The sequence below is a fragment of the Calypte anna genome, chromosome 24 (assembly GCF_003957555.1).
Source record: "Calypte anna isolate BGI_N300 chromosome 24, bCalAnn1_v1.p, whole genome shotgun sequence".
NCBI classification, from domain to species: Eukaryota; Metazoa; Chordata; class Aves; order Apodiformes; family Trochilidae; genus Calypte; species Calypte anna.
In genome coordinates, this window is record NC_044269.1 from 6,170,669 (window position 1) to 6,180,869 (window position 10,201).

General features: G+C 60.5%; 2 protein-coding genes across 3 annotated transcripts; one reads left to right on the forward strand and one right to left on the reverse strand.

Moving 5' to 3' along the window:
* Positions 1-18: 18 nt before the first annotated feature.
* Positions 19-7,502, forward strand: LOC103533976 (G protein-activated inward rectifier potassium channel 4). 2 transcript variants are annotated; one of them, XM_030464837.1, is made up of 5 exons: positions 19-216; positions 1,918-4,705; positions 5,250-5,467; positions 5,574-6,747; positions 6,961-7,502. In XM_030464837.1, exons 3-5 carry the CDS (start codon positions 5,294-5,296, stop codon positions 7,287-7,289), a joined length of 1,677 nt encoding a protein of 558 aa, XP_030320697.1. In that variant the 5' UTR covers positions 19-216; positions 1,918-4,705; positions 5,250-5,293; the 3' UTR covers positions 7,290-7,502. The 2 variants fall into 2 exon arrangements, with proteins under 2 accessions (XP_030320697.1, XP_030320698.1); XM_030464838.1 differs by lacking the exon at positions 19-216 and having other exon boundaries at positions 3,440-4,233; positions 4,508-4,705.
* On the reverse strand, positions 2,673-3,425 carry CLDN25 (claudin 25). The gene has a single exon (XM_008499866.2). The coding sequence runs from the start codon at positions 3,423-3,425 to the stop codon at positions 2,688-2,690; it is 738 nt and encodes a 245-aa protein (XP_008498088.2). The 3' UTR covers positions 2,673-2,687.
* Positions 7,503-10,201: the final 2,699 nt, after the last annotated feature.

The following is a 10,201-nucleotide window of genomic DNA, read 5'->3' on the forward strand; positions in this document are numbered from 1 at the left end:
CTGGTGTTCTGCCTTAAGGTTCTTCCTGGCATCAGTATGAAGAAAAGGAAGCAGGAAAAAAAAAATCTGTGGGCAAAATAAAGCTGAAATTTCTGCAGCTTGATGAAGCTTCTAGAGGCAGAACCATGTGTGTGCTGATGGTGGGTCTCCTGTGAAGACAGCAGAGCCCTTGGGAGTTGCCGGGACAGGAATTCATATTCTTTAGCAGGAAAAGGGGTGAGTTTGGTGTTTCTGAGTGTCACTGAGCTTGGAGTACCATGTTGGGAAGGGGCTGGGTAGGCAGGTCCTGAGAAAACCTCAGAGTTTGTGACTTATGCTGGGAGATTTCTTATGAGTCTGGCTCTTGGAAGCAGAGAATCCAGAGCTGATTTCCCTCACAAGTTGCTCTCTGCTCACTCCTGGGGTTTGGGAGAGGGAGCAAGCTGTGGGAGATACACATTCACATTAAAGCAGTAATGAGGAAGGAAAAGTGCTCTCTTCTGGTAGATGGATTCTCTATTTTTCTTTATTAATCGAGAAATGGAAACACTTAATTACACATTATGCTGCTAAGAGTACCCTGCGTTTTAATGGCACCCTTGTACCTGACGCTGCTGTTTGGCTCTGGCAGAACAGATTTCTTGTCAGCAGCGTTGGAAGAGGGGAGAGACACACGGGTAAGGGTTTTTCCCAGGAAATTAGACGTTTCTAGGACTTGCTCCGGGTACCAAATGTGTTGTAATTAGCCGAGCTATCTGTGAATGGAAATTGTCGGCACGGTCCCCCCTGCTCGGTGGGCGTGCCTTCCCCCTTTAGGAATAAATAGCTCCAGGGGAAGAATCCGGCATTCTCCCTGCTATTTAACGATAAAGCAGAAGCGCAGCTGTCTACAGAGACTCCAGCTGCCTGTGTCAAACCCCTGAGCTATGCCTCCCCCAGGTAACAGAGTGCTGCAGAGCCGGGGCTGCCACTTTTTTCAGGTTTTTTGCCCGTTTTGTGGGCAAGCAGAGGGATGAGCCCCTGGAATGGATTCTGGGGGAACATTCAGCCTTTAGGCAGAGCTCCCTGGGCTGTGACACTACAGGCTTGTAGAGGACCAAGCAGTTCCAAGGCAAGCTTTTGCAACGCTGTTGTGTCATCCTGACTGGGAGGCAGTCGGATGTGGTTTGGGGAGACACTCCCAAATTAGGAGAATCCGGTTATTCTGACGGTCACAAGGTGGTGGCTGTGCCCTGTTCTTTGTGCTGCGTCCAGAAAGGGAAAGATCCAGCCCAGGTCCAAAGCCAAAAATAGACAGCAAAGACTTGTCACGAGCACAGGCTGGTGCCTGGGAAGTCTTGATATTTGGATTGGGCTGGAGTGGAGAAGTGTCCCGGAGCTGGAAAGCTTTGCTGGGTGTCCTGTCCCCCCCGTGTCCCAAGGCCATAGGTGAGGGGCTGGAGCCACATCAGGCTCTCTTTTGTTTTCTGGGTTGGTCAGACCTCTCAAAGTGGGGCTTTGGAAAGCCACTTGACAGCCAAGAATGCCACCCTCCTCCTTTACCTCCTTGAACTTCATAGAGAAGGACTGAGCATCTGCCTCTCCCCTCTTTCCCCTTTGCACCCCTGGAGCACAGGCACCCGTGGGTTGGTCTCTCCTTGCCCGGCCCATCCGCTCCCGTACTCTGGTCCTCGTCTGAGCAAAGGGCAGGTTTCCCAAGGGCTCTGTGGCAGGAGGGCGGACTTTGGTTCCCCCCAGGAATGCCAGTGTCTGCCGGGGGCTTCCTCCACTCAGGTCACGCGCCCGCGGCTTTTCCCGGGTGGGGATTAAACCGGGGGTGAACCTGACTGCTGCCCAGCGCCCTGGCGGCTGTTGTCAGGACCTGTCAATCCAGCCTCATGTTCTGTGCCGTCAGCCTGGCTTCGTTTTTTTGTTTTGTTTGTTGTTGTTTTTTTCCAGCTGCATCAGGGAAGGGTGGAGGAAAGGGACAAGGAGACCCCCAGAGCTCAGCGGCTCCCCCACCTCCCTGCACAAGTGAGGGACGCATCTGAGGAACTCGCTGCAGGAAGCTCTGTGCCACACTTAAGGGCTTTATCGTCTTAGCTATGAGAAGATGAGGCTGCTGCAGGGGACGTGGCTTTGCCGGCACCTCATCTGCCCCGTTCTCTCTCCCCCTTGTTTTCCACCTTTCTCTGCTCCCCACCCCCGTCTTTTATGAACGGAGCAAAGCATCCTCGGAGGGGCAGCGCTGCCCTTGCCAGCCCCCACCCTTCCTCCCTGCTTGTACAAGATGCAGCTGTGACTGTTGAGAACACGGAGACAGGCTGCCGCCGGCCGCTACGATAATTTATTGCGAATACATCAGCGGGACAGGGACACGTACAGAAGGAGCCGCTGCACCGGGGCGTAGCTGCAAAGTGCGGCAGACTCGGCTGCGGCGGGAGATGCCAGCGCAGCGTCACCAAGATGTGACTGCCGCAAAAGTCCCCAGGAGTCCCAAGTGCTGCTCAGCCCCTTCGGCCTCGCCGCCTTCCCACCCTCGCTCGGCGAGTGCTGCGGGAAAAGCGGTTGCTCCTTAAAAGAGAAGAAGCGAAGCAGACACACAGGAGAAAGAAAAAAAGATCTGCAAAGCTGCCGTAGGAAGCGGCAAATCATCCGTTGAAGCACTGAAGCTCTGTCCCTGCCGGGGGAAGAGCCGGGAGACGCGTGGGGCACGGTGCCCCGAGTCCCTAGATAACCAGGTCTGCGTTTTTGGGGTGCGGGGTGTGGCCCCCGCCTGGTCCCCGCCTGGAGGGGGTCTGGCGGCTGGCGGGGGCCGGCGGGGATGCCGTCCCCATGGAGCGGGCACTGCAGGCAAGGAGCAGCCCACCGGCAGCCAAGAAGGCTCCGGCGAACCACCCCAGGAAGGTGGCCTCCCCAAATTCCCACCGGGGGACGATGTCGGGGACGGTGTCGTCCCAGAAGTCGAGGACGGTGTTGTAGGCGACCCAGGAGACCGGCACTAGGGTGGCTATGCCCGCCGTGCCCAACGCTGCTCCACCGGCGAGCAGGAGCCGCCGCTTCAGCCACGGTCTGTCCTCGCAGGCCGTCCAGGCCTCTAGCCCTGGGGCGGCCAGGAGGCAGCCCAGCAGCCCCAGCCCGTTGGAGAGGCACATCAGGAGCCGGGAGACGCGTAGCTCGGGGGGCAGCGCTAGGAAGGAGCCGTGGGACCGGCACTCCACGGCTCCCTCCTCCTGGGCGATGCAAACCTGCCACAGCCCCATAGTCCAGACCTCCAGCTCGTTCAGGTCCAGGTTGAGGCTCTTCCAGAGCGGCACGAAGGTGGTGACGCAGGAGGACACCCACCCGAGAAGAGCCAGCAGCATCCCCCCGGCTTGCGCTGTCACCCGCCAGCCCATGGCCCTGCTGCGGCCGACAGATAGGTCTGCGGGCCGAGATAACCCACCCCGAGGGGCGGCCATGGGCATTCCCGCTTCTGAAGCAGAGTCCGCCCCGCCGCCGACCGCGTCTGGGGCCCTTGGGAGTCGATCCGAGCCTGCTCCTCTGACGCTGGGGTGTGGCCACCAGCATTTTCCAGCCGTTGTTGGTTTTTCCACACTAAAAGGAAAGCGAACCCAACCCAGCAGGAAAAGCCGGGTGCATCCCGGCCCTGAGTCCAGCCCGGTCCCACCACCACCTCGCTGTGCCCGGGAGGGTTGAGCCAAAAGATGTAAATCCTCTTCTGAACCTCAGAGAGAGCCTGGGCAAGGAAAGCAGCAGCCGCTCCAGCTGTGGTGGGACGGGAAGGAGACACAGGCAGCAGAAAGCCAGCATCAGGTGCTTCTCAGGAGGGCTTGAGGTATCAACACTCATTCAGTCATTGAATAAATACTCAAAGGAGCCTACAGGCGTTGCGTCGTGGAAGATACATCGAAGGGAGGGTGTCCTGCTGCCTCCTGCCCACCCTGTCCTTCATCCACCGCCTCGCCAGAGGACATGGCTCAGTGCTTTATGTCAGAAAGGTTTATTGCCAGGGAGAAAATACTCTGCTGGTGGGAAAAAAAAATAAAGTGGGAAAAGGACAGGACCTCCAGGAAATTTCCAACTTTGTGAGCGGGCTGCACTCCCGTCTGCCCCTGCGCGCGTCCCTTCCTCAGGGTCCAGCTTGCAGATTCATCTTCCTTGAGAGATTAGTGACTAATCTCTCCTTCATCTGCCGTCTTTCTTATCAGCGGAGGTTTCGGGGGCCCGGCTGGTAAATAACCGAGTCTTCATGGCGCGGGGGCTCCAGCCATGGTGAGTGTCGGGGGAGGGCCTTCGCAGGGGGGAGTCCCAAGAGGAGGAGGGTGAGTGAGCACGGACCTTGTTCAACCCGGAGCACAGGCTGGACAGGAGGTGGGGAACGTCTTCCAGCTCTTGCTGCCGGTCCTGTCCCCAGGAGCAGGCGGGGAGCATCACCCGAGGGCGAGAGCTGGGAAATCCGCAGGGAAACCCCTCCTCCTCCTTCCCCCGGGCACCCGCTCCTTCCAATTTAATCGTGTCGAGGTAATTGTGCCTGTCATTGAGACAGATTAACGGGTGACCTTCTGCCGACGGAGAAGGATTGGCGGTGGGTGCCCAGCTCCCCCTCCGAACTTCCCTTCCACTGGCACAGCTGAATTCCCATCCACGACCAGTGAGAAGATGCCGGCGGCGGCCGGGGCGCAGCGGGAGCCGCCAGCCCAGCGCGACGTCTGCCGCTCCGGCCGCTGTTCCTCCTGGACATGAGGTTGGTGCCCCTTCCCCCCAGGGGTCTGCGCAGGGCGGGAGGGCAGCCCGTGGGACTCACCGGTCCCAGCCGGGGGGGAGGTGGGAGCTTGGTGGGCATGGGAGAGGTGCGGGATGTGGATGCTGGAGCGGCCGCACCCCCGGTCCCATCCCCGCCGGTGGCCGCTCTCGGGACAGCACTTCCAGGGACGTCACCTTTCGTCACATCCCCATGTGGGAACCCCACCATCTCAGTGACCCTCTCCGCGGGCTGCCCCTCTCGCCCGGAGCTGCGTGTTTCTGCTCCAAGCTCGTTAGGGAAATAGCAATTAACAGGAGGAACACCGGGCTAGAGCTCACCTGTGGCTTTCCGGCTGCCGTGGCTGCTCCCGCCACCGGCGGCCGCCTCCATCCCTGCCTCTGCAATGCAATTATGGCCCCTAATGGGCTTAGCCATCTGCTGCCGGCCCCTGGCTGCCCTGGCACGGCTCCATCGCCAGCACGTGCGCTGCCGGCCCCACCGCCTCCTCCAAAATAACTCCCCTGCTTTGTGTCCCCTGACGCAGGACCCTGCCACCGGCCCAGGGCTGAGCCCCCACTTGGCCCCACCATGGTGCTGCCCTGTGCCCACAGCAGCCTGGGAGGAGGCTGGACGGGCTCCGAGGAGCCCCGTGGCCGCAGCAACTCCATCCCCCCAGCGCAGACCCCCACCGCCAAGCATATGCTGGCCTACCTGCCCCGGCCGCCCTCCGGCTCCGGCCGCTATGGCACCTTCTCCCAGCAGGTATGGCTCTTGCTGGGGCTCCCAGGCACCCTTTGGACAACGCCGCCAGATGGGCGCGGTTGTCAGGAGCCGTTCCTTACCCCACCGGCTCCTTTCCCCTCCACAGCCCGAAGTCCCATCTGCCCCTAGGGCTCCAGTGGAGGACAGCCAGCAGGAAGCCACTGCTACCGCCACGAGAAGCTCCCTGATGCCAAACTGCCCATCCCCACCCTACCTCGGCAGCAGTAGCACTGTCCCTGGCCCCTCATCCCTGCCGCCTGGCGCGGCTACCCCGCATCGGCCCAGCGAGCAACTCCGGTTTCCACCGCCCACTGCCGGCGCCCACTGGTATCCACTGCATGCCCTGAGCGTGCCCAGCATCCCCACCTCAGTGCACGGAAAGGTGCCTGCCCGAGCTGCCTCCACTGGCACCACTGCTGAGGGGCTGCAGAGCCGGCGCCGAAAGCTGCTGGAGGAGGATGGGCCCATGGTCCAAGCCAGCAAGCGGCAGCGGCAGCGCTATGTCACCAAGGTAGGCAAGTGCCGCGTGAACCTGGGCAACATCCAGGAGAAGAAGCGATTCCTCTCAGACATCTTCACCACCATTGTGGACCTCAAGTACCGCTGGTTCCTCTTTGTCTTCATGATGTGCTACATTGTCACCTGGGTGGTCTTCGGCAGCATCTACTTTTTTGATGCCTGGGTGCGTGATGACATCAGGCACCAGGGCGACCCTGACTGGCGGCCATGCATCGAGAACGTTGACGGCTTCATCTCTGCCTTGCTCTTCTCGGTGGAAAGCCAGCGGACCATCGGCTACGGCTTCCGGATGGTGACGGCCAACTGCACCGAGGGTGTCATCCTGCTGATGGCTCAGTCCATCATCGGCTCCATGATTGATGCCCTGATGGTGGGCTGCATGTTTGTCAAGATCTCCCGGCCCAAGAAGCGTGCCCAGACCCTCATCTTCAGCAAGAACTGCGTCGTCTCCCGAAGAGATGAGAAGCTCTGCCTGATGTTCCGCGTGGGGGACCTGAGGGACAGCCACATGGTGGATGCCAAGATCCGGGCCAAGCTGATCAAGTCCCGGCAGACACCTGAGGGGGAATTCATCCCCCTGGAGCAGTCGGAGCTGAACCTGGGTTATGACACAGGGGAGGACCGCCTGTTCCTGGTGGAGCCCCAGATCATCTGCCACGTCATCAACCCCCAGAGTCCCTTCTGGGACCTGTCAGCTGAGTCACTGTGCCGGGAGCAGTTTGAGATCATCATCATCCTCGAGGGCATTGTGGAAGCCACAGGTGAGCAGAATAGGGGGGGTGAGGGAGGCAGGGGGGTTAGGTGAGGACAGGCATCACCTCAGGGCCTGGAAGTGCCAGGCAAGCTCAGATTCAGGGCCTGTACCCCAGCAGATGATGCCTGGGGATGTAATCAACTCCCATCCTGGAGGTGTGGGGTAGAGGGTGGTTAATCACAGCTGCAGCAGCAGCATCTCAGGCATTGTCTCCTGGCAGGAATGACGTGCCAAGCCCGCACCTCCTACACAGAGGATGAGATCCTCTGGGGGTACCGCTTTGAGCCCTGCATGTCCCTGGAGAAAGGTGCCTTCCAGGTGGACTACAGCCGCTTCGACATGACCTTCGAGGTGCAGACACCAGCAGCCAGCGCCAAGGAACTGCATGAGCTGAAGGAGCTGGAGCAGCAGGAACACTCCACACTCAGCCTTTATTGGGATCACCTCCTGCAGCCCTGTGCCCTGCCAGGGACCCGACCCCCTCAGGACCTTCTGGCCAAGCTCAGCGTTCCAGGCAGCCATGACAAGATGCGGGAGACCAATGCCTGAGCTGCTGCCCGGGGGCTGCAGGAGGGGAGGGGCCGTGTCCCCTGTGCCTGGCGGGGCATCCCGTGCCCACAGTGCCATAGCCAACCTCAGACCTCCTCCCGGCATCACTTGTGCAGAGTTGTTCTGCTGTCAGGAGGCACGTGCAGTCACCAGGGGAGGTGACAGCCTCTGCAATAAAGACATCACCAGCACGGGGGGGGGGGAGTCGTGTTTGTCCAATACTAAGTTATCAGTCCCCGCGGGGAGGGCTGCTGCACACCCTGGGGGGGTCGGGCCGAGCGGGGAGAAGCGCGCCAGCCCACCCTTTGCCCCCCAGCAGGGAGCCCTCTGACCACAGGGACGCAGCGCGACCCCTCCTCAGCGCGACCGGAGTCCCGGGGGGAGCGGGACTTGGGCTCCCCCCGGCACCATCGCTCCCGCCACATTGCTTGTTCAGCCCCGCGCTGATTGGCTCCGCCCCAATTAATTCCTGACAATGTCCCGCGCTGATTGGTAACTTCTCTCAGCCCAGCCCCGCCCTCAATGGTTTTTTTCTGCGTCTCCCCACGCTGATTGGTTCTTCCCCCAATCCTCGCCCTCATTGGCTCCTGCCGCCTAGGCCCCGCCCCGCGTCTTCCTCGTTTATTTCTTCCCTCGCGGCTCCGCCTCGCCCGATTCTCATTGGCTCTTCGGCCCAACCTCCCACTCATTTGCATCTCAGCCCTCGGTCCCGTCCCTCTCCGCTCTCATTGGCTCTTCAGGCCTGATCCGTGCTGATTGGTTCCTACGCCCTCAACCCCGCCCCACTCTGCCCTCATTGTTTTTTCGTCAAGGCCTCGCGCTGATTGGTCCTATCTGCGATCCTCGCTCTCATTGGCTCTCGCTGCCAGGGCCCCGCCCCCGTGCATTCATAATTTGTCCGCTCGCGGCCCCGCCTCGCTTGATTCTCATTGGCTGCTCGGACAATGCTCGTCCTCATTGGCTTCTCAGCCCTCGGCCCCTCCCCACTCCACCCTCATTGGCTTCTCAGGTCTCCACGCGCTGATTGGTTCCTCGGTTAATCCTCGATCTCATTGGTTCTCCCCTCCTCAGCCCCTCTCCGCCCTCATTGTTTTTTTCGGCACCGCCCCCTCACTGATTGGTTCCTCAGCCAATCCTCGATCTCATTGGCTCCTCTGCTCTCGGCCACGCCCATCTCTTCTCTCATTGGTTCCTCGGTAGATCCTCGCTCTCGTTGGTTCCCCGCTGCTCCTCCCTCTCCCGCCCCCTCCTCGCCCCGCGGCACACCGGGAGATGTAGTCCGGGGGGGCGCGGCCTCCGCTGGAACCCCGGGCATCGCCCCACGCCCCTCACAGCCCCAAAACCGTCCCCACAGTTCGCACCAAGGTCCCCTCCGATCGCCCCACTCGTCGCTACAGGACTTCCCCAGACATCTCCCGATGCCCACCCCCCGCCTCCCGACACCCCCAGATCGCCCCGTCCGCACTACGCCTTGCCCCCCCCCAGCCCCACACTCGGTTCCAGGACACACACCGCATCCCCTAGCCCCACACGGTCCCCAGTACCACCCCTCCTACAACCCCCCCCCCCCCTCCCCAAATCAGCACCAGCCGCAGCGGGCTCAGCTTAACACTATTAAACGAATGCAATTAATGAGTTTAATTACATTAATACAGTTCAATTAGCAGCACCAGGGGAGGCAGTAATCAGCTCGGCCTGAGCAGGATGGGGTCCCCCCTTTCCAGGCACAGCCAGGGTTCGTCATTAACCACCCCACTAATTACTCATCAGACACTACCGCCACCCCCAGTCCCAGGGTAGGACCCCCGCCCACCCGTGCTCCCCCCCGTGGCTCCTGCCGCGTACACCCGGGGCCGCGGCACCCCTGGCACTGGGGGAGAACGGGTTAAATCCAGGGATGTGTGAAAATGCGTTTCCGTGTACAAATACATGCGTAAATAAAGTTATATATTAAATAAAGAAACGTATTAAAGTGTGTATTTGAGTATATACATCAGGTCAATGTGTGACCCCACCCCCCCGCGCCCGCGCTGCAGGGGGGTCCGGGGGGTGTCTGTGTGACATCGGGGCGGGGGGGGGACACAGGGGGGTCCTGCTTGGGGGTGTGGGGGTGTGGGGGGGCTGTGTGTATCTGAACTCCCACACACACACCGTGTGCACCCCCACACACCGATAGTGATCGCTGTATTTACACTTTTCGTGTGTTTATGAACCGCTGAGCGGACACACCGTGAGCCCACGGGGGCGTCTCAGCATACAGACACCTCCCCCCCCCCGCCCCCTTTCCACTCCAGAAATTAACCCCTTGCACCCCACGCATGGTCCCAGTGAACCGCTCTCCAAGTGCCCCCCCCGCCCCACACATTCCTCCAATGATCCCCCATATTAACCCTTTCTACCCAGTGAATGGTCCCAGTGAACCGCTCTCCAAGTGCCCCCCCCGCCCCACACATTCCTCCAATGATCCCCCATATTAACCCTTTCTACCCAGTGAATGGTCCCAGTGAACCGCTCTCCAACTGCCCCCCCGCCCCACACATTCCTCCAGAGATCCCCCCATATTAACCCTTTCTACCCAGTGAATGGTCCCAGTGAACCGCTCTCCAACTGCCCCCGCCCCACACATTCCTCCAGAGATCCCCATATTAACCCTTCTACCCAGTCAATGGTCCCAGTGAACCGCTCTCCAACTGCCCCCCCGCCCCACACATTCCTCCAGAGATCCCCATATTAACCCTTTCTACCCAGTGAATGGTCCCAGTGAACCGCTCTCCAACTGCCCCCCCGCCCCACACATTCCTCCAGAGATCCCCCATATTAACCCTTTCTACCCAGTCAATGGTCCCAGTGAACCGCTCTCCAACTGCCCCCCCGCCCCACACATTCCTCCAGAGATCCCCCATATTAACCCT